Raw genomic sequence first — 23,247 nt, 5'->3', positions numbered from 1 at the left:
GTAGTATCTTAAAGAATGGTTCATCCTCAGAGAGCCCACAGAGAAAAGGAAGTGGGTTGTGTGTAAGTAACAGCTTCTGTGATTGTTGTTCCCCATAATTCCCTATATCTTTATCTTGCTGTTATTTAATCAGATTTCTGTGTATCTCACACAATCATAGACTGGTTTGGGTTGGAAAGGACCTTAAGATCATCCAGTTCCAACCCCCTGCCATGGGCAGAGACACCTCACACTAGACCATGTTGCCCAAGGCTCTGTCCAGCCTGGCCTTGAACACTGCCAGGGATGGAGCATTCACCGCTTCTTTGGGCAACCCATTCCAGTGCCTCAGCACCCTCACAGTAAAGAACTTCTTCCTTATATCTAACCTGAACTTCCCCTGTTTCACTTTGAACCCATCACCCCTTGTCCTATCAGTGCAGTCCCTGATGAAGAGTCCCTCTCCAGCATCCTTGTAGCCCCTTTCACTCCTCACTAAACTAAGGAATGCATCTCCCTGCATCTTTGCTGCATAAACTACAGTGTGAGTAAAAGCCTTGTTCTCAGGGAAGGAGAAACAGGAGCAGCAGGGAAGGATATAGGGTGGCATTGAGACAGTTGGCAACAAATTGCCATGCCCGTATCTGTTGTGCTCATATGGACGGGGGGGAGTGAAGCATGTGACAGGATCGTCCCTTCAGGGGTAATTTGCTAAGTCACAGTGACCAAGCGCAAAAGCAGCGGTGGCTGCAGTCCTTGGCTTTTACTCAGCGTGTAGTTACTGCTCCGGAGGAAGCACTCGACTTATTTTGTCTAGGAAAGCAAACTGGGGGTTTATTATTCCTCCTTTCGGTGGAGGCTCATTAGAATAAACGGCTGCTGGAGCCCTGCTGGTGTTTGCCTACAAAGGAGGCTGGGAACGCTCCCTAGTGGCATCAGCGGATACAAGTACAACGGTGCCTGTTTGACAAGGAACATGACACTTGTCAAACTGGCAACGGTATAGACCTCCCGAAAACAACATAGTCATGGTCGTGCGAGTCTTCGTTTCCATTCCTGTTGGTTTAAGTCCTAGGGAAGTGTATTATCTCTGCTTTGACTCCAGTTTTCACTCTGCTTTAACAAAGCCATAAAAAGCATCAGTGTTTCTTGCACAGAACTGCCTGGAGAGCACCTACAGAGTCCCAGTGTGAGAGAACTGGACCTGCTCCTGTCCCACCAGTCCTTCCTTCCTGCAGCTCCAGCCAGTGGTGGCTGGATGCCTTCAGAAAGATTCTCAGTGGGTTATATGGAAGTTGCTCTTAGTTTTGCTTCCAGGCTCACTGAGGCTTGTAAAAGCCTTAATCTCAAAACCATTGTCACTTTTGCCGTTCAGTTTGGCTCATGACAGGCTGGGGGAAGTTCTCGGTGCTGTTCTGCTTAAAAGCAGATGTTGCTGATCACTTGACTTGAGTTTTCCTTTTGAACACAGGTAGTGTTTAATGAGGCCGTGGGAATTCAGCCAGTTATGTCAGGATGTGTTTTACAGACTGGAGCTGTAAAGCTCCCTGGTTAACCTGTAGCAGATCTAATGTCAATGGAAAAAGGAGCAGCGGAGTACTTTATACTTCAGAGACATCCTCTCTTTCTTATAGGGTCACAGACTGGTTTGGGTTGAAGGGACCTTAAAGCTCCTCCAGTTCCAACCCTCTGCCACGGGCAGGGACACCTTCCACTAGAGCAGGTTGCTCCAAGCCCCTGTGTCCAACCTGGCCTTGAACACTGCCAGGGATGGGGCAGCCACAGCTTCTCTGGGCACCCTGTGCCAGCGCCTCAGCACCCTCACAGGGAAGAGCTTCTGCCTCAGAGCTCATCTCAATCTCCCCTCTGGCAGGTTAAAGCCATTCCCCTTGGCCTGTCCCTCCAGGCCCTTGTCCAAAGCCCCTCTCCAGGTTTCCTGGAGCCCCTTTAGGCACTGGAGCTGCTCTAAGGTGTCCCCTTCAGGAGCCTTCTCTTCTCCAGGCTGCCCCAGCCCAGCTCTCTCAGCCTGGCTCCAGAGCAGAGCTGCTCCAGCCCTCGCAGCAGCTCCGGGGCCTCCTCTGGCCTTGCTCCAGCAGCTCCATGTCCCTCTTGTGCTGTTGCCCCAGAGCTGGATCAGGACTGCAGGGGGGGTACTGGCACCCACACACTTGAGTTGTTTCTTTCAACTCCACAGAAGTCTTTGGTAACTGAACTAAAATGAGCTCACGTCGTGCTCTGGGTTAGAGGGGTGAGGTCCTTTTCAAAAATGAGTATTTGCTTCAAGTTCAGTCTCTTAGAAATGAAGTGGAACACCAAAATCATACATATGAGGAGGTTCTGAAGTTTCATATCACACAGAATAGGTGTTGGAAGCAAATTGTATTCTCTGATGTCCAGACCTGCTGTAGCTATAACTGAGCTTTAAACAGCTCTTTGATTACCCTCAAGGAAATATCAACCACTTATTACTGACTACAGGAATCTAAGTTCATTTTGAGCTTACTCAAAATGAATAAGTTTGGTAGTCGTGAGCTTGCTGGATGCACATGTGTTATTGTTGGGATGGAAAATACGGGTTGGTAGCAGTTGAGATAGGTCTGAAGTTACTAGTGGTGTGTTAAGTCACTGAGACTATTTATCTCTGGGTTTCAGGTAGAATATAGCTTAACTTCATCTAAACCACCTTTTAGTATGTTTTGTCTTCCAGTTAGGGTAGGCTAAAGTAACTCCAAGAGCAATTTTGGGATCTCTGCTGCTAACAAGTAATTTGTGCTGTGGCTCATTTCCATCTGATGTTTGCACCCTCAATACCTGCTGCGACCGTCTTAAGTGTAGTTGTCTTTGTGCTTTGGAAAACTCTTAAAGCAGTTTGGAATGAACATATTGGGCATTTTGGGATACAGAACTGTGAATGCAACCTGACATCTTTCTCTATATAAAAAAGGAGTTACTGATACAGTGTCTTCCATGCTTTTAATCATGTTAACGCTGAGACCGGAATGACGCTGATGGCAGAATTAGGATGGTTTTGGGATGCTTATACAGAAACATTTACCAAGAGGCATTCCTGGTTATAGTTGGAAACCACTGTTATGTACTTTAAAGCTTTAGTTGTAAATAAAACAGCAGCTTTATGTTGTTTCTGCTTTTCCTGCAAGGTGCATGTCTTGTGTGGTTGTCCATTTGGGAAGCTGGAGAGTTTTCTGCCCTTTACTGCAAGGAAGGGGAAGTATTTGCCTGGTCACAACCCAGGTGCATGGATTAAACCAAAAGTGAAACCAACCCCAAACTGCACAGGAACACAGTGTGTTAAGTGTGCTGAATGTCAGTCATGAAAAGCTACACTGCTGTTTGTGTAGGCTCTGGTGAAGTACTCAAGCAGGAAATGTTGGCTTGCGTGTAATACTGCGTTCCCTGAGGCATTAAGGCCTAAAGCAGTTTTGGATGGGGATGTAGGCATCTAACACTGGTACCTTGATTAACATCACTTTGATTGTGCCCTCTCAGACCTGTATAATTGAGATGTGTGTGCATTTCAAAATAGTAATGCTTATTCTGGAAGAAAGTGGGAATGGGGATTGCCAAATTCCAGTTCTAAGGGATAGTGTCAGTACTGTAGAGGAATGTGTGGACTGTGTTTCGGAGATTTGGGTTTGTAATTCCATAGTTAAGGTGGAATGGATCTTCTCTGCTCTTACACTTCTTCCTTATATCCAACCTGAACTTCCCCTAAGTTTGAAGCCATAAATAATAGCTAAGCAACCAGGATGACTTTTTGCCTGCATTTCTCTTCTCTTTGGGAAGTGAAACATGTTTTGAAGGAAATCATCAGTGAAATGGTCTTTATCAATGTTACCTCTGTTCACTCACTGAAGCGAAGCTCCTCTGTCATTTTGGTTGTACATCATTTTGCTTTTCCTTTCACGGAAAGGAATTGTGCTTATTTCATTCTATTAGATAAGTGCCAACAAACCTAAGCTGGGAGCAGTGGGAGATGCAGAGCAGTGGGCACAGTGTGCCCGTAGTATATGCCAACAACACAGTGGAAATGACGGGGCTGGCTCATAAGCAGCAAGGAAAGATGAGAGCAGCAGACATGAAGGATGCTGTTTTGCCTGAGGAAAAAACACTGTTATCCATAAGATACTTAAAGACAGGACTTGTGTACAAGATGAAGAGATCTCTGAAACAAAACACAGATGGCTTTTGAGCTTTGAAACACAAACAGCTGCTGAATCCTGGAGGTTACTCAACTCCATGGTGCTTTCACATTCGAGAGGAAGAGTGTGTGCCTGAAACAGCTTATATCCAGCCCCCATCTACACCGAACTGTGGTGTGATACCTTAAGAAAATTTAAGGTATGGCTTTATAGTTGTGCTCTAAGTGGCTGATGCTGCTTGCAGATAACTGAATCTGTGGTTACTACATGAGGAAATTATGTCCTTTTGCAGAAGGCTGTTGAGATATCTTACGTCTAGATAGTAGGACAATTCCACCCTAGAAGTGTACCTTATATTATAGAATCCCAGAGTGGTTTGTGTTGGAAGGGACCTTAAAGCTCCTCCAGTTCCAACCTCCTGCCACGGGCAGGGACACCTTCCACTAGAGCAGGTTGCTCCAAGCCCCTGTGTCCAACCTGGCCTTGAAGCTCGGGCTTGTAGGAGGCTGAACCAGGGATGCAGCACCTTTGGGCAATGGTGTAGGCTGGGGCCTTACTGCATGGAAAGAGGATTCACAAGGTGTTAGCTCAGTGTGTGTCAGCAATGTGTCCTCGTGGTGATGAAGGCCAACCTCCTGCTAGGCTGTGTTAGCAGAAGTACAGCCAGGAGGTTAAGGAGAGGGATGATGTTCCTGTGTTCCGTGCTTGAGGTCACATCTGGAGTGCTGTGCCCCATTTGGGCTCTCTGGTACAATAAGGACGGTGGCAATCTAAAAGTGAGCCCAGTGAGGGGCCACCAAGGTGGTCAGGGGCTGGAGCACATGATCCATGAGGAGGTGCTTAGGGAAGTGGTTTTGTTCAGCTTGTAGAAGTCCTCCTTTCTGTCCTCATGGCAGGAGCTCAGAGCTGTCTTCACGTAGCTGGTGGGAAAGCGTGGAGAAGGATGGCTGGGCTCATTTTGGGTGGTACAGAGGGATAGGAGGAAGGGCAATGGACACCTTGCAGCAAGGGAAATTCTGGTGAAATAATAGGAAAGATAATCATCATGAAGACAATCAGTCATTGACCAGGGATCCAGAGCCTGAAATATCCATCTTTGGAGATGCTCAAAGTCTAACTGAAGACTTCCCTTTGCCGCCTGGTCTGTTGCTGTAGCTTAGCTCTTCTGTGATGGGTTCGGGAGGTGACTGATGGACCAGGTGACTTGCAGAGGTCTTTTAGGTCCTTAATTCTTTCGTAGGCATGGTTAAATACGTCACCAGGATTGGGATGTGTTCATCGTGCCTATTTGTTAGGAGGTAAAACGCGGGATGCTCAGTCGTACCAAGCATCTCTTATTGGCCTGGCTTAAGCAGTTTGCCATGGAACACCCATTGGATGAGAGGCACCCACTGAACCAGAATCCCACCAAGGTTCTCCCCCCACATTGAAAATGGAGTTAACAGGAGTTAGAAAAACTGACTTTGAGAACATGTGAACCTGGACTGAAACTGCTCCAGGATTTGGGTATTTAGCAGGGATTGGAGAAGGCTGCTTTGCGTTCTCTTCTGAAAAGTAGAAGTTAAGGAGAGGTTGACAGGAAATAGGTTAATTTTTTGGAACATAAGGTCTCCAATAATTTGAGGAATGCTCTTGCACCTTCTAGTCTTCCAGAGAGTAAGGGAAGAAAAGAATTCAGACATTATAGATACATTTTGGGCTGAGCAAGCAGTTTAGAAATAGTCACAGAGCATCTTTAATTCAAAGTGTTGAATTTGTATTCAAAAGTAAATGTAGAAGAGATAAGGTTAAGATGCTGGAGGAGGAATTGGAGTTCCTAAATGTAGCTGGTAAAAGCTTTGGGTAAATATAACCCCTTTCATGTTTTTCTTGTTGCCTTGCAGGTAGGATTGAAAATTCTTCTGCCTTGTCCCTAAAGCAGAATAGAGGTTTGCTTTAATAAAGCAGCATCAATATTGCTGTGTTAAATATTGCTGGGATACAAAGAAAGAATCCTTCCCTCTGCCAGAGCAAGATGCCCTGCTTGCATCTTCAGTTCCCTAGTGCTACTGAAGTAGAAATAGTTCTGTTGATGTGAGACTGCTTTGCTCTCCTCGAGCTTCACCATCCTGCTGCTTGGAAGTGGTCTCTTCCCTGTGTCTGCCCCCTCCTTTTGGGTATTTGCTGGTATGTTGTTGAGGTGGCAATGCCTGGGAGCACTGGGCATGCATCCTGGGTCTGTCCCATTGGATCTCTGCATCCAAGGTGAAAAATAACCATAGAATCATCATAGACTCACAGATTGGTTTGTGTTGGAAGGGACCTGAAAGCTCATCCAGCTCCAACCCCCTGCCACGGGCAGGGACACCTTCCACTAGAGCAGGTTGCTTCAAGCCCCTGTGTCCAACCTGGCCTTGAACACTGCCAGGGATGGGGCAGCCACAGCTTCTCTGGGAAAAGTCTGTGCCAGCGCCTCAGCACCCTCCCAGGGAAGAGCTTCTGCCTCAGAGCTCATCTCAATCTCCCCTCTGGCAGGTTAAAGCCATTCCCCTTGGCCTGTCCCTACAGGCCCTTGTCCAAAGCCCCTCTCCAGGTTTCCTGGAGGCAAACCCTCCCCACAAAATCCGAATTGACAGATAGAGCAGCGTGTGTGATACTGGTTGGGGAGCAAAGTGAAGTTTGACTTGAAAACAAACCAAAACCTCCCAAAACCAGTCACCAAACTGATTTTTCCTTATACCATGGGAGAACAATTGCAAACTTAAGCCCTATGAAAAATGATTTTCTTGACGTAACCAGGAGATGCCTTTATGCGCTAAGAAATGTTCCTTTAAAACCACAAAACCTCTTATAAAAATATGTATATTGTTCTCTTATTGCATCATAAGAGTAAAAAATGAGTCATTCTGAGTCTGGGTCCTGACGGAGCCTGTCTTTCATCCGAGCTACAGCTTTACATCAGGCTGAAACCCAAGTTTGGCACGCTGTTCGTGGCACTCGTGTTATCGCGGTTGCTGTCAGGCTCTAGGGATGCTCGTGGTTTACACTCCCTGTAGGTCTGTGCTCCTCTTTCAGCACTTCCATGCTCTCGAATTCTGTCAGCTCCCTTTAGGTAACTTTCAAAACTGCGAGTTTTCATCAGATTCATTCAGGTTTGCTATTAAATTTCATGTGAGACAACAAAGCCTTCACAGGCAGGCATGAAGGTTGGCAAGGCCCCAGTAGGATACGTCGCTTGGTGCCAAATCCTTTCTTTTCCCCGGCTATCAATGAAGCTGTTGTGGTAATGTGGGTTTTGTGAGCTGTGAGAATTTATGTGCACAAAGGGACCTGCTCTTTGCAGGGAACACTGGGAGCCCTGAGTCCAGGAGGAAGGGTAATTAAAGTTAATGAACCAGGGTAACCTTTCCATGGTGATGACCACTATCCTGATGGTAGGTAAAGGTCAGGGACTATTCCTGTTTTATACTCATGCTTCTAACTCTGCTCTTTAATTGGGGTTGGATTAAAAATTGGCCATTTACCTCCCTAATGGAAGTGGTGTGTGGATTTTAAAGGGAGTTTTTCAAAGCTCTGCAAGTCTTCAGTGGCTTGTTCTTCTTGGACTTGGCTTTGCGTTGTGTTTAAATGCTGTCTAAAACCAAAGTATTTTTAGCATTGGAGACCAGATAGTGATGTTTCTATAACAGGAGCAGCTTTAGTTATCTCTCCATGTCAGGACAGAGACTTCTTCCTTAAATGCTTCCCATGTTCAGAGGCTTCATCTGGTTTTATCAGTGACTCTGAGAAGCCTTAGAACTTGCTGTGCACGGCACAGTTGTGGGTTTAGGGTGACAGGCTCTGAAGATAGACCTGAAACACCGACTTAAATCTCTAACTCTTCTTGCTTCCTTGCTTTTGTGGCATCAGGTAAGTTACTTTAGGCAAGGTATATGTTTCCCTTGAAGAGGACTTCATAGCTGAAGTGAGTTTTTCTTTCTAAGGGATGGACTAAACAGCAAAGCTTTGCTCTCTCTGAAGCTTGCACCAAATGGGTGCAAGTGAGATATCACTGATAGACTGCAATGCACAGTATCCAAAATGTTAACTATTGTTCTGTCTTGAATGTTAATCAGGAGGCTATGGGTTTGATTGTCAATGTAGAAACAGCAAAGGACTCCTTGAGAATTGACTGTCTATCAATCCCAACAACTTCCTTTACTAAACCAAAGCAGATTTCTTTGTCCTGGTGACTGGTTCCATTCAAAGTAAGAATCGGTTTCAGTTTCTCTTCTGATTGTCTGTTTGTCCCAGGTGTTTGGGAGGTATTGGCCTCTTTAAAGACGTCTTTTAACAATAAAATTAACGTGTTCTTCTTTTTTATTTATAGAAACTGTCTATTTGTTTGGTGGCTGGGATGGAACTCAGGACCTGGCCGACTTCTGGGCATACAGTGTGAAAGAAAACCAGTGGACCTGTATATCCAGGGATACTGAGAAAGAGGTAAGTTCTGCCAGCATCCTGCTGTTAATATATGAATTGTTGCACAAAAAAATGCTTGTATTGATGTAGAACATGCAGCGAGAGCCACAAAATACAGGCCCTCGAGTTCTGAAGGCTTGTGAAATGCTGACATAGGGAAAATATGAATGTGGAGTGTTGAGATGGCTGGAGGGGAAAGGTTTATTTCTCAAGAGTAGGTTGATCGGCTAAGAATCACTTCAGTGAGTAGAACACGAGGTAAATAATTTGGTAGGGCCTGAACACACAGACTTGCTTGATAAACATTTCAGACCTGATGCTGGTGTTAAGCTTCAGAAACAAATTGCTTAGTTCTTTTCTTTAATCTTCTATCAAAAAGGAGTGGAAATGGACAACTAACAGCTGGAAGTCTCTAGAGTAGCTGCCAGAGGCCACACAATCCCAAGAGCTTTTGTGGTATTCGTTTGAGCCATTTTCCTTGGCCTGTTTTGCTCAGTGTTTGACGTATGAACCCTCTGAAATGAGCATAGCTTGGGTTAGAGGAGCTAACAAAAAGAAGGTCCAAGACCTTTGGCTTGTGTAATTCATTTTGCTGTACGCTGTGAAACGTTCGAGTTCCATGTGGTTACTGTGTTTTGAGTTCTTACTTCAAGCGCATAACTACAGAAACTTCATGCAAACCTCCTCTGGAAGGTATGAAAAGTTGGAGATGCCGCCACTTTCTGACAAATTCAGTAGCTGATTTCCTCAGCTATTTGAAAAGTCTAAACCCACCTTATTTCCTACTTGTATTTTTCCAGTTTCTTGTCACAGCTGATTTGTGAGCTTCCGTCCCAGATTAAACAACACTTCAATATTGCCATTTTTTCCTGGCAGAGGTGGTTAGAGGTTGTAATCAAGTAGGACAAATAGCCTGAGCTGAAAAAGTCTCCCACAAAGGCACTTCCTGCAGCCTTCAAACCTCTCCGTGTGTGTCATGCACTTACTGATTCTGACATCCTTTATGAAATGGGCACTGACAAAACTGAACTGACATTCCAGGTTCTATAATAGAGCTGTATAAGGTAAAATTGTCCTTACATTTCATAGCCTTGTAAGTTGGTTTTACTCCTATTGTAAGTTGTTTTTTTACTCTTAGACCTTTCATCATTGCTTGTGAATACTTAGAGAATGGTTTGGGTTGGAAGGGACCTTAAAGATCATCCGGTTCCAACCCCTGCCACGGGCAGAGACACCTTTTTGTGCTTAATGATACAATGCTGAAGGTGGGTTTAGCCTTCAAAGCTCCAGTTCCCTGTTGTGTTGCCCCTATTTGTCTTGAACCATGGATTTTCCTATTTTCCTCACTGTTAACTCAGCAGGTAACCTATTTTTAAGATAATGTGTGACATAATAGCAAGGGGAAATTGGGACTCATCCCTTTTCTCAACTGTATGGTAAGGATAAACATTTGTCTGGCTCAGGACGCAGTGAATAGGACCTGCTTGTCAAAAAGGAGTTACTGTGTTTTCTTCCTGCACAAGCCACTGTGGGTAGTTTTGGTGTTTAAGGGATTGATTTCCTTTCTTGCTGGGATCCTGACACATCCACTTGGGCTTCTGTAAAGCTTGGGAGGCCTGGCTGGGATGCAAGGCATCAGCAGAGCCAGCAGCAGTGTATGTTTGCTCTTGGAGTTCTTCCTGCCTGCCTTTAGCAGGGTGACATTGGGATGGGAGAAAGAAGGAATGCCTGAAGGAGAGCTGCAGTAGAAGAGTTGGGTTGATGCAATGAAGTGGCTCTAAAGAGATTTGGGAAGCAAAAAAATCACAGGCTGCAGTGGAAAATCAGGAAACGAAAAATGGGGAAAGGCTTTGGGCTGAGAGGAAGCGAGATAGAGGAATTGGAATTAATGTGGAGAAGAAGTTTCATGTATGGACAGTTTTGGAGAAGAGACCTACTTAGTGGAGAAGAGTGCAAAGAAATGTGTGTGGCTTTGGAAATGGAACTCTAGAAGGACTTTCTGCGTGGATATAGTCTGCAGTGGAGTTCAGGAGGAGAACGCAGCCCAGGGTGGTGGTGATTTAAGGGGGGACCTTCTCACTCTCTGCAACTGCCTGGCAGGAGGATGGAGCCAGGAGGGGGCTGGTCTCTGCTCCCAAGGAACAAGGGATGGGACAAGAGGAAACGGCCTCAAGCTGCCCCAGGGCAGGTTTAGATGGAGCTGAGGAACAATTCCTTCCCCAGAGGGTGCTCAGGCATTGGAACAGGCTGCCCAGGGCAGGGCTGGAGTCACCGTCCCTGCAAGTGTTCACACCCCGTGTAGCCGAGGCCTCAGTGCCATGGGTTAGTGGTGGCCTTGGCAGTGCTGGGCAATGGTTGGACTTGATGAGCTTAAAGGTCTTTTCCAACCCAGTTGATTCTGTGTTTCTGTGACTTACCCTTTACTCGCAAACCAGAAAGTGACTTTTTTTCCTCTTTCTAAAGAGATCTGGATAAAACCTGATTCAGAAATGGAAAAGGTCAATCTCAAATGTTGAGAAGTAAATTCAAAAACAAAGACTCCAGATGTTTCTCTAATAGGGACATCAACTGTTCACAAACAATTTGCTAAAAGGAAATGTCTGTTGACGTGGAATTTACAAAACTATTCAGAGTGGATTCCAGTAGAACTTAGTCTTGTTTTTATGTTTTATTGTGCTGGTTCTGCTTCTGGCTCTTTGGTTCTAATCCATCGGTGGCTGTGGTTCACTCAGCCACTCAATCGAGCTTGGACAAGAGCAGGGTATGGAGAAAGTTGCATTTTACCCAGTGATTTCGTGGAGGTAACACACAGCAATGCTTTTGGGATGAAGGTGCTGGGAGCTTCTGTTGCAATGTGTTATGAGAAGGTTGTGTGACCTTTTCAATAAACTCTGCTGCTGTTGTTGTTCCAAATTTGCCAGCGAGCTGAAGAAGTGGCTTTTTGTCTCCTGGAGTTGCCTTTCTCATCTTTTTAACAGTTAGATTACCAAAGCTGATTTTCCATAGCTGTATTTACGTCAGGAACTCACAGCACTGCTGGAGTAGATGATGACTTAGAGTCTTCAAGGGGTCTAGAGGACCTGCTTGCAGTGTTGGGCTCAACCTCCAGCGCACGGACCACAAAGGACAAAGAGACCTGAATGAGAACTTCTCACCATCCCTTCAGTGTGTGAGTCCTTGTCAAATCCTCCTCCTCCAGTCTTGTATCTTACTAAGGAGATACTCATGGAGCAGCTTTCAACTGTACCCACAACTTGTGGAGTTCTCAAGTATACAACAACTCTACAAATCAGTTGGCATGAGGCACGGCCAAAGCTTGTTTAGTCTAAGAGCCTTTAAAGGTTTTTACCCTGAAGCAAGTGGAATGTTCTGACCAATGCTGTTGTCTCCAGGATTTATTAGTGGTGGTAGATCAGTAGATCTTTTCAGGATTTGGGAATAAATAGTTTTTGAGAAAACAAACCTTGTCATTCCTTGGGCATTTTGATCCCAGGCCAGTGTCAGTGAATAGAGAGACTTAATGTGTGTGTTTTGCTGTCTTAACAGTTCACGTTCCCAAGCAGCAACTTTCTCTCCTGAAGGCTAATCTAGTGAAATTCATAGAATCATAGATTGGTTTGGGTTGGAAAGGACCTTAAGATCATCCAGTTCCAACCCCCTGCCATGGGCAGGGATGCCTCACACTAGGCCACGTCACCCAAGGCTCTGTCCAACCTGGCCTTGAACACTGCCAGGGATAGAGCATTTACCTCTTTTCTGGGCACTCTGTGCCAGCAGCTCAGCACCCTCACTTCTTCCTTATATCCAACCTGAACTTCCCCTGTTTCAGTTTGAACCCATCACCCCTTGTCCCATCACTCCAGTCCCTGATGAAGAGTCCCTCCCCAGCATCCTTGTAGCCCCCTTCAGACCCTGGAAGCTGCTCTGAGGTCTCCACGCAGCTTCTCTTCTCCAGGCTGAACAGCCCCAACTATTCAGTGCAGGAGGACAGTTGGAGTGAACTGTAGGAAAGACTTTGCTTGGTGTGAATTGATAGTTACGTGGACTTTAAAATAGGATTAAAATGCTGAGACATGTTGAGGCCTCCGGAGGTTTGATGAGTGAGATTAAAGCAGTGTGATAGTTGGCATATTTTGCATTTCACGGGTATTCCTGTACCTTGTCTCAGTATTCCCTAGAGACATGAGGAGAGATACAGGATCTCCCTTGAAACAGTGTGTTCCTGCACAAATTGATATCTTCTGGGGTGTGTATTTGTAACTGTGGTATGTTGACTCATCCTCATTTTGGCTTTTCTAGAGGAAAATCCTGCTCACAAATCAGCTCCGTGAAGGACATGGAAATTGTGTAAGTGGGTTAGGTTTAGGTGACACTCTTTCTTCAGAACTCTTCCAAGTGTTTCATGCCAAAGGTAGAAGTGAAGGTCTTGTCATGGTTAGCTGCTTGAGAGGAGAAATCATTCCTCACAATGAAGTGTAGGTCAACAAGTGCCTCCTGTTCAGTGGGTTCAAAACGATGCAGAGGTTCGGTGTGTTGTAAGGTGACAGCTTGCTGCTAACACCAAGTGCTTTTCCAGGGTGCTGAAAGTAAAGGCTGACAAGTGTAGAAAGATCTCATAAGAGTGAGAGCCAGGGTGAATTTCACCTGCTATTGTGTTTCCAGTTACATTTTCTACGGTGTCTGCATGCATCTCTTTACATTTGTTGGCAGGGATGAGTTTACCCAAAGCTTCCAATGTCACGTTACCACTCGGTGCATCTATAAGCGTTTGTGGCACCTATGACTGAGGTTTCTTTGGGTGTGATGCAGGAATATGTGAGCTTCTCTATGTAAAGCTTTTACCCTGTGCTGTTTTAAGTGTAAGAACTGAACTAGTCTCAAATATTGACTCCTTCCCACAGATGGTGATAGAGTTTGGAAGACGCTTGAAGTAACTTGAGTGATTTTTGTTTCAAATGCTGTGATGTTTGTGGACTTGAGATCTAATACGCTGCATGTGCCATGTCCTACTTGTGAGTAGCTCCAGTTGTACAGATGCTCAGTCGTACGAGATGCCTGGTGCCACAAAAGCACACAGGGAGAAAGCAGCTGTCCCGAAAAGCCTATGATAGAAACTTGGATACTGCAGATACACCTCGGAGCCAACCTTCCTAAACGGCGTAAATGCCTACAGAAGTAGGAACATAGGAAGCAGATGCTGAAGGGAACCAAATGAAAAGTATTCTAGGCTGATCCTAAATATCCCATGCTGTTGTTTTATTTTCCTCCTTCCTTACTGGCAGAAGGGGTTTCAAATGTTCCAGCCAGTATTCCTTGTCCAAAAGGTTAGAGAGAGACTTTCGGAGACGACTGATGGACTTCTCCAGGGATTTCCACATAGGCAGCCTACACCAAAAAGACCTTGTTGAGGGAGGAGTATCTCTATTATTATTAATATTATAATTATCATCATTATTATTATTGATAATGCTAATATTAAACCTTTTGGGGAAGGTTTTCAGCTTTTAAAGGTAGCTCTTTATTTGCTTATGCTACTTTGTGTGCCTAAGGAGCTCTGTCCCCTCATTCACTTACCCTTTTTAACTTGTTCTTAAAGTAAATATCATCCCTATTTGCAAACAGCTCTGGGTCATAAGTTACTCAGTCCCCTCACTACGTGCCTGTAGTTCTTGCTTCCAGCATAGAAGAAGGCACAGAAAAGCAGCCAAACTTCAGTTATTCCCAACACCAGATGCTTCAGTATGTGGAGGTCCCTTTCCTCCATACCTTGATAGTGAATTTGGTCTCGGAGAGAAGGGAGTGCTTACATAAACGCATTATGTTCTGAAGGCTGCAAATCTTTGGCAGTCCTGGAGCTTGTGTGTGCCAGTCTTTAGTTTATATGTGGATTTCCAAACCATCTTAAAGCCTTCAGATGCAAAGGGTACAGCTTCTAAACTATTTTTACCCCTTGAAGTAATGCATCATGCATAGATGATTTGTGGTGGTGGGTGCTGATAAAAATCAGCGCTTCAGCTCGAGCTTACGATGAGTTTACTGCTCTGATCCCTCATCTGGAATGCAGCTTTATTTTACTTATATGGCTTTATTAGGAAGTTATTGCATCATCCAGTTCCCTGTAAATTGCAGATGAGGCAGTGTACAGAGACATGCTGAATGCATCCCAGGGAAGATGACACATTATTCAAATGCTTAGAGTATTATGGATTTCTCAGGTAAGGATTCAGTGAAGCAATGGATATTGGAATAAGGAATGCTGATTTATATCATTTTGGGCCTTAAAGACACAGAAATACACCCCTGTAAGGCAAAGGCCAGCTGGAATCCCTGGATTTCCCACTGAATGGTTGGGGAAAAAGGATATTAAAGAAACAGGGGAGTGTGTGGGGGTAGAAGGAAAGATTCTTTTCTTCCCATCCAGGCGAAAGTAGCTTCCACACAAGGGCCTGTAGGGACAGGCCAAGGGGAATGGCTTTAAGCTGCCAGAGGGGAGATTGAGATGAGCTCTGAGGCAGAAGCTCTTCCCCGTGAGGGTGCTGAGGCGCTGGCACAGGGTGCCCAGAGAAGCTGTGGCTGCCCCATCCCTGGCAGTGTTCAAGGCCAGGTTGGACACAGGGGCTTGGAGCAACCTGCTCTAGTGGAAGGTGTCCCTGCCCGTGGCAGGGGGTTGGAACTGGAGGAGCTTTAAGGTCCCTTCCAATCCATTCTGTGATTCACACACCAGTCAACTCTGCCTTGGGAGCAGAGGAGTCTCTTATTTCAGCTAGACTGTGACAGACTTGTGTTCCATTAACACTCCTCAAGCTGTACAAATACAGAAATCCCTAAAGAAATATCAGTTATCCCAGTACGGTAGCAGAGGGGAAGCATTCTCAAGTAGTATCACAGACAAATCCTTAGCTAAATTGTCTGGATAATTACGTGCTTGAAAGTCTTGTAAGGTTTTGTGGACCTTGCTACTAATAGTTTATTTCTGCCACTGGGTTTTGGACATAATTAGGACTTAAACTTTTTCTGGAGTGTCTCGAGAGCATGTACTGGCAGAATGGATCGTGCATTGATATGTTGAGTTTTCAGACCTTGGTATGGTTAATAGCGCTTAATCCATGAATTTTCTAGGGTATGTGTGTGGTGGGGATGTTACTGATACTGAGCTTCAGGAACTGTTGGCTTCTAGTCCTTGCACTGCCCTGTGCATGCTTTGTTTTCAGTGCTCTGTCTTTAAAAGCTCTTCCACACGTGCTTGCTGCTGTGTGTTATGTTTGTCATCATAACAGACTGGTTTGGGTTGAAGGGACCTTAAAGCTCATCCAGCTCCAACCCCCTGCCACGGGCAGGGACACCTTCCACTAGAGCAGGTTGCTCCAAGCCCCTGTGTCCAACCTGGCCTTGAACACTGCCAGGGATGGGGCAGCCACAGCTTCTCTGGGCACCCTGTGCCAGCGCCTCAGCACCCTCACAGGGAAGAGCTTCTGCCTCAGAGCTCATCTCAATCTCCCCTCTGGCAGGTTAAAGCCATTCCCCTTTGTCCTATGTCTTCTTGTCCTCTTAATATATGGAAGATGAAGGTTTATCGTGGTGCCTCACACACCTCCAGTGAACATACTCGCCCTGTTCCTTGGCTCATTTTCCTCTGGGTAGATCATTGCAGCACTGAAGATGCCTTGTTTCTGCAACTGTGACACAGCAGAGACGAGCTGCGTGCTGCACTTGCAGTGGTAATAGATGTGGTTCCTGGAGCTGGATAATTAAATGATGTTCTGAGAATAGCTGAAAGGTGAGAGAATCAAATCTCAGAAGACGCAGCTTTCCTTACCTGTCTCTTAGTTCAAAAGAAGCTATGACAGTGTCCACAATTGTGTCTTTTCTATGCCAAAACCACTCTGTTCTGATGTATATATATATTTTTCCTCTTGCCATGTTGCTCTAACAGCTAACAGAGGAAGCCTGTGTTAAACTTAGTGTCTCTATCCCTGAGGTGGCAATCCCATAGCCATGGATGAGCCCAAGGGGGCAAATTATACAGCCACTTATATGACTTTCCACCACCTCTGGGTACAAACTACCCCTTTGTCAGCTTTGAAGACTTGTCTTTGCTTTCCCAGAGAGAGCCTGTGGCTCTCAAAGCATTTAGACTTTTAATTTCATGTTTATTTATCACCAGCTTTTCAAGGACAATTAATACAAGGAAAATAAATCCCCTTTCCAACATTCTGGCCTTGCTGCCTCTCCCCATCTTTGTGGCTGAACAGTTTATAAATGACTAGTTAAAATGTCTTTTTTAGCCTGTTGATCTGCAGCTAAACCCAACAGTTTGCATCTGTGGAAAAATCTCTTCTTGGCTGGCCCTTTGCTAGTCATTGTTCCTGGTAATGAGAGGACAGGGTGAACTTATGATGCTTGCAGAAATGACCTCATTCAACATCCTGCAATTGTTAATGGGGTTGGTTAAATTCGGCACACGAGGGATGTTGTCCTCAGGGCCCATCTCTGGGAGCTGCTGAAAGCTCTGGTTCTGTGGTGGGTCGTCAGTTGTGTTTCATCAGTGGTACTGAAAGCAGAGCTGAGCAGCTGATGTGTAACAAAGCGACAATTTACTTGTTAAATGTAAGAAAGTATGATTTTATTCACATCTCATCACTGGGTTTGCAGGTACATCGTGCCTTTTGTTGGAAATAGCACACTATTGATGTCCGTTCGCTGTGAGGTTGTCCTGTAGTAGGGTATTACTTCAATGCTTCTCTTGGTTGCGTTTGTAAGTGAATCATGTAGGCTGTATGGCTTATTTTTGACTGCAACTAAAGCCTGGACAAGAGCTTCATACCTGTTCCTGCAGCCTTCTTCATGTAAATGAAAGTGTTATTATTCAAGGGTGCTGGAGAGGGACTCTTCATCAGGGGCTGGAGCGATAGGACAAGGGGTGATGGGTTCAAACTGAAACAGGGGAAGTTCAGGTTAGATATAAGAAGTTCTTTACTGTGAGGGTGCTGAGGCGCTGGCACAGGGTGCCCAGAGAAGCTGTGGCTGCCCCATCCCTGGCAGTGTTCAAGGCCAGGTTGGACACAGGGGCTTGGAGCAACCTGCTCTAGTGGAAGGTGTCCCTGCCCGTGGCAGGGGGTTGGAACTGGATGAGCTTTAAGGTCCCTTCAACCCAAACCACTCTGTGAGTCTACAATTCTATTTGCACACTTGAAGCTCTGAGAGTTTTTTCCCTTTTCCTCTATTCCACTTGCTTGCTTAGACATTCTCTTGCTCATAGGGTGCCTTGGTTTACTGGAACATGAGATGCACAGCGTTATGCATTGCTGGAAGGCCTTGCTGATACCTTGGTGTGAGAGCACATAGCTCAGAAATGACCCAGGAACGTGGCTCCCTGCGCTGGCAGCAGCACGGGCATCGGTTGCCAAAGTTGTTTGTGCACTGTAGGTAAACTCATGCACCACAGCTGTCAAAAGCAGAGTATTAGTGCTTTAGGAAGTTCATGAGTCAATTCATAGGGCTTGCTTTGTTTCTTTGGAGGTGTGTTAATCAGGCTTCATCAGAAGCCAATTGATGATGTGCTGGTTCATTCCTTTATGAAAATACTCTGGGATTAGTTGTTGTTGCAGGCAGGTCTGCAGGGAGACTCACTTTTAACAGGTTATCTCATGGGAACAGAGCATTAAGAGCAATAGATCATGAAGCATCTACTCTTTTTCATAGCGATGTTCATGTGCTGCACTGAGTCTGTGCTGTGAGGAACCTGCACTGATCCCTCTGGGAGCAGCTCTGCTCTGGAGCCAGGCTGAGAGAGCTGGGCTGGGGCGGCCTGGAGAAGAGAAGGCTCCTGAAGGGGAGAACTTAGAGCAGCTCCAGTGCCTAAAGGGGCTGCAGGAAACCTGGAGAGGGGCTTTGGACAAGGGCCTGGAGGGACAGGCCAAGGGGAATGGCTTTAACCTGCCAGAGGGGAGATTGAGATGAGCTCTGAGGCAGAAGCTCTCCCCTGTGAGGGTGCTGAGGCGCTGGCACAGGGTGCCCAGAGGAGCTGTGGCTGCCCCATCCCTGGCAGTGTTCAAGGCCAGGTTGGACACAGGGGCTTGGAGCAACCTGCTCTAGTGGAAGGTGTCCCTGCCCGTGGCAGGGGGTTGGAACTGGAGGAGCTTTAAGGTCCCTTCCAACCCAAACCATTCCGTGATCCCTGAAGGATGTAGCAAACAGTGAGTAAATTCTTATGTAGGACTAGAAGGGACGGGCCCTTCATGGGCTATCAAATCCAGTCCATTCCTATCATAAGGATCATGTCATTCGATCTTTGAGCTTAATCATTTGACTTATAAGCTCATTGACCTGTCTTTCAGAAATAGAACACCAGGACGTTTATTTTTTCCTTCCAGTCTGAGCAGGGAAAGTCTCTTTGTGGAAGGTTCAGCTGGAGGCCAGGAAGTCTCAACAGTGAGGAATTAGGACTATCCCGAATGCGTGCGGGCTTTTAGGAAGGAAAAAAAAAAAAGCAGCCCTTCATCCTGTCTGTTTATTTCTGTTTTCCCACCTTCAAGTGAACTGTGTGCTGAAAGCTGCCTCTGACTTTAATCTGCTCCATCATGTCTGAGTCAGATGCCCAGAAAGGACTTTGCAACTAAATCTCTCTGGTTGCATTGCTATAGGAGGGTAAGCAGATTAGCCATAGCTCACGTACTGTATCAGCTGCCTGACCCCAGGCTATCTTCCTTGTCTTAGCTGTGCCTACACTTACTCAGAGTTAACTATTTGCAAATACTTGTTAAAAGCTTTCTGATATCCAAAACTAATACTTCTTGTAAGACATTTAAGTGTTTTGTGTGACAAATTGTATAGACCCCTGGCATTCCAGTACTGGTCCTGAGGGGTTTTAAGCATCGTGATTCTTAGCCAGGTTCTGATCTGTTTAATAGGCTTCCCAAGATATTTATTGTCAAAACATATTTAACTTCCATGCTCTCAAAGAATATTCTTTATAGCTGGTACAGCTGTAAAGGTATGTTGGAATATCTGTTATCTTTCATAAAGATTAGCAGGAATATCTTACAGTGGAAATCTGTGGCTGCTGACATGGTGTAACTGTGAACTTCATGTGCTGCGTTAAGCTTCTACTTAAGGCAAACTTGCAGAGTAATTGAATGAATGCAGTGTGCATTCATCACCCAGAATATGTTTCTTGGAGCTAGGCTCCCGTCCTGTGTTCCTAGAAGCGTTTGAGAGCCCAGTTTAATCCTTTGCTGCATGTACCCTGTGTGACATTTAAAGGTTTTTAAGTCTAGTGCTAGAGCTGTCGATTCATAGACATCAAATGACACACGTAGCACTCGCCCAGAGAAGCTGTGGCTGCCCCATCCCTGGCAGTGTTCAAGGCCAGGTTGGACACAGGGGCTTGGAGCAACCTGCTCTAGTGGAAGGTGTCCCTGCCCGTGGCAGGGAGTTGGAACTGGATGAGCTTTAAGGTCCCTTCAACCCAAACCAGTCTGGGATTCTATGATTCCTACCATCGTACAGAGGAGGAAAGAGTAGCTGGGATATGGTCTTTATGGGAGGGTCTTGCACACTTAAACCCTTGCAGGCAGCACACATCCCATGCCGTGTGCCTTGCCAGGCTGATCCATCCATGAGCATGGTCATGATGCTCCTGTTGTGTGACCAAATGTCAGCACCCTGCTCCCTCCTGTTCCTTGGTGCTCCTTGGCACGTGGTCAACGATTGCACAGGCATTAGAGCAATACATCAGCCCTCTGCTTTGGGCTGCTGGGCAATACAAGTGTCCTATGCTACCCTAAAACCCAAGAGATTCAATTATTTTGTTAGGTTTCTGGTTGAGAAACTGAAAACGCCTTCAGTGAGCAACTTGTCTGGGATGAAAGTGTGTTGTGTGTGCTTATAGTTGTTTCTCTTGCTGAATTTACTACACATCCAGAGTAAAGCAAATCAGTTTGGAGCCACAGCTTAGATGAAACATTTTGGGAAGACTCATTAGCTAAGCCTGGCATTGATAAAGCACTAACAAGCTCTCATCTTAAAAAGCATATAGACTTGAATGAGCACCAAGAATAATCTGCATTTCCTTTCATTTTCAACATTAGGAAGAACTTTCCCTTTTTTTTGGGATGGGGGTGGGGTGGAGGAGGAAATGAATTCTCCTCTGGAACTGGGAAATGAGAGCAATTAATCTCTGCAGTTGTGTGTAGGCAGGAGGGACTATTTGTTGCCTGACAGCCTTGCTCTCAGCACTGGAAACAAAGTAGGTTGTTTGTGTCTTTTTATGTCCTCGTCCTAGTTTGCTTTAGGACAAGAGCATTTACCTCATGATGCTTATTTTTGAACTTTATACTGGAGGCAGTGTTCACATTCCATTCAGTCTTTTACAGCACCAAGAAGGGAGAATTAGTCAGCTGTTCTTTGTTTTTATTTCCCTGCCTCTTGAACAGGGTCCAGGCTTGCTCCTGGGGTTTTTCATCTGGATCAGCCTGAATAAAACACCTCTTCTTGCGACTGAAACCCCTTTATTTGCAAAAGGTTGTGATAACCACAAGAAGCCAAGTTCCACTAGGTTTTGTTTGGGGAGGTGGGATGGGGAGTGGAACTGGCTGCCCGTGGTCCTGTTCACATTAAATGAAGTTTATAGGTTCAAACTGAAACAGGGGAAGTTCAGGTTGGATATAAGGAAGAAGTTCTTTACCATGAGGACAGTGAGGTACTGGAATGGGTTGCCCAAGGAAGTTGTGAATGCTCCATCCCTGGCAGTGTTCAAGGCCAGGGTGGACAGAGCCTTGGGTGACATGGTTTAGTGTGAGGTGTCCCTGCCCATGGCAGGGGGTTGGAACTAGACGATCTTAAGGTCCTTTCCAAACCAAACCAATCTGTGATTCCACGATTATAGAACACTGATGGAAGAAAACCAAAACAAAAAATGAAAGCTATCATGTCTGTGCCTTCGTGGCGCATGCCAGGATGCTGTTGCTAAGATGATGAATGCTGATTCTGGCATCAGTAGTTATGTTGAGCAGACCCTCCCCTAAGGAGTTGAGTCCCAATCCTTTCCCTCCTGTATAGGAACAAATCAATTATTCCGAGGAGGCCGTGTTGTCTCTCGGTGCCGTTGTGTTGCCTTTTGAAAACGTTTTGTAAGTTAGTCCTTAAGTGGGATAATTGCTTTCAGCATTTGCAAGTTAAATGAAGAAAGCTCTAATTAGATTTGATAAAGTGGCTTAGCATGGTGAGAAGGCTTTTCATAAACTATACTGTGTATTCACTTGGTGTTGCACAATTGAACCTCGTGTAGCACTGACGAAACCAAAAAATCCTATTTGGCCATGGGTGCTCCTTGGTGATTAAAGGCTTGCAAGCCTGTTTTAGGTTCTCCTAGTTGTAGATACTCTCTCCTTTTCTCTTATTATCCCACCCTCATCACGGCATTTACCTGTATTTTAGAGATTGGAGGAGTTGCATCAAGACCAACCTGTTTGAGGAAGGATATTAGAGTAGGGCACAGATTGTAACGCTGGAAAACGGGGCCATGGCACATAGTGTGTAATCTGTTGGAGCCATTATTATGCTGTGCTAATTGTACAGTGGGGCTGGGTGGCAGAGAGCCATTTTGTTCAGGTTACTCGTAGCTCCGTGTGGGCACTTATTGAGTTCCACAGCAACTGAACAGTGCCCATGCTTAGTAATGTTTGGTATTGTTTGGTGTCCTGTAGGTTAGAAATGTGATATGCTAATGCTTTACTATTGCCATCACAGCCTTGGCAGAAGCACAGGGGCTGGCCAGAGCAGCCTAACACATTCCTTGCCATCTGAATAAGAACTTAGCCTGGTCACAAGCTTCTTTCACGTGTGGTTTCTGCAGTGTGTGTGCCAGGAGCTTCCTGATGAGAATTGGAAAGAGTCCCCAAAGCCGGTGTTTGTTCGGATCGTTCGGGCTGTTGCTGGACGTGACTTACACGATCTGTTTTCACAGAATCATCGGGCTTGGAAGGGACCTCTGGAGATCATCCAGTCCAAGCCCCTGCCAAGGCAGGGCCACCCAGAGCAGGTTACACAGGAACGTGTCCATGGTGGGGTTTGAATGTCTCCAGAGAGGGAGACTCCACAACCCTCCCTGGGCAGCCTGTTCCGATGCTCTAACGTATAGAAGTTCTTCCTCATGTTGAAGTGAAACTTGTAGTGTTTTAGTTTATGGCCATTGCTCCTTGTCCTGTCACTGGGCACCACTGAGAAGAGTCTGGCACCATCCTCCTGGCACTGCCTTTGAGCTATTGATCTGCATTGATGAGATCCCCTCTCAGCCTGCTCTTCTCTGGACTAAACAGGCTCATCTCCCACAATCTCTCCTCATAAGGAAGATGCTCCAGATCCCTGAGCATCTTTGTGGCTTCCGCTGGACCCTTTCCAGTAGCTTCTTTTCTTGTACTGAGGAGACTGGGTTTAACCAAGGCACACTCTGTTTGGCAAGCAGTGCCTCTGCTAAATCAGTCGATCGTTTCTTGGTGCTTCATCTGCCAAACTGTAGATCCCACGTGCGAATAACTTTGAAGGCAGCTTGATGAAATTAGATCTAAAGACAAGTACTTAATGAGGAGTTTTGTGTTGCTTTGTGATGAGTTCCGATAACCACAGAAGCAGATAAACGGGAACTGGTCAAAACTGTTATTTGTCTTCT

General features: G+C 45.7%; 1 protein-coding gene across 4 annotated transcripts in view; it reads left to right on the top strand.

Annotated features, from left to right (window-relative positions):
- MKLN1 (muskelin 1) overlaps positions 1-23,247 on the top strand; it is a 117,554-nt gene that overhangs the window by 49,434 nt on the left and 44,873 nt on the right. For all 4 annotated transcript variants that reach the window (XM_030480963.1, XM_030480966.1, XM_030480967.1 and 1 more), the window contains one exon: positions 8,488-8,600. In XM_030480963.1, the coding sequence (XP_030336823.1) occupies positions 8,488-8,600 (113 nt within the window). The remainder of the gene's footprint in view (positions 1-8,487; positions 8,601-23,247) is intronic.

This window comes from Strigops habroptila, chromosome 3, assembly GCF_004027225.2.
Source record: "Strigops habroptila isolate Jane chromosome 3, bStrHab1.2.pri, whole genome shotgun sequence".
Classification (NCBI taxonomy): Eukaryota; Metazoa; Chordata; class Aves; order Psittaciformes; family Psittacidae; genus Strigops; species Strigops habroptila.
This window is presented reverse-complemented; position numbering and strand designations above follow the sequence as displayed.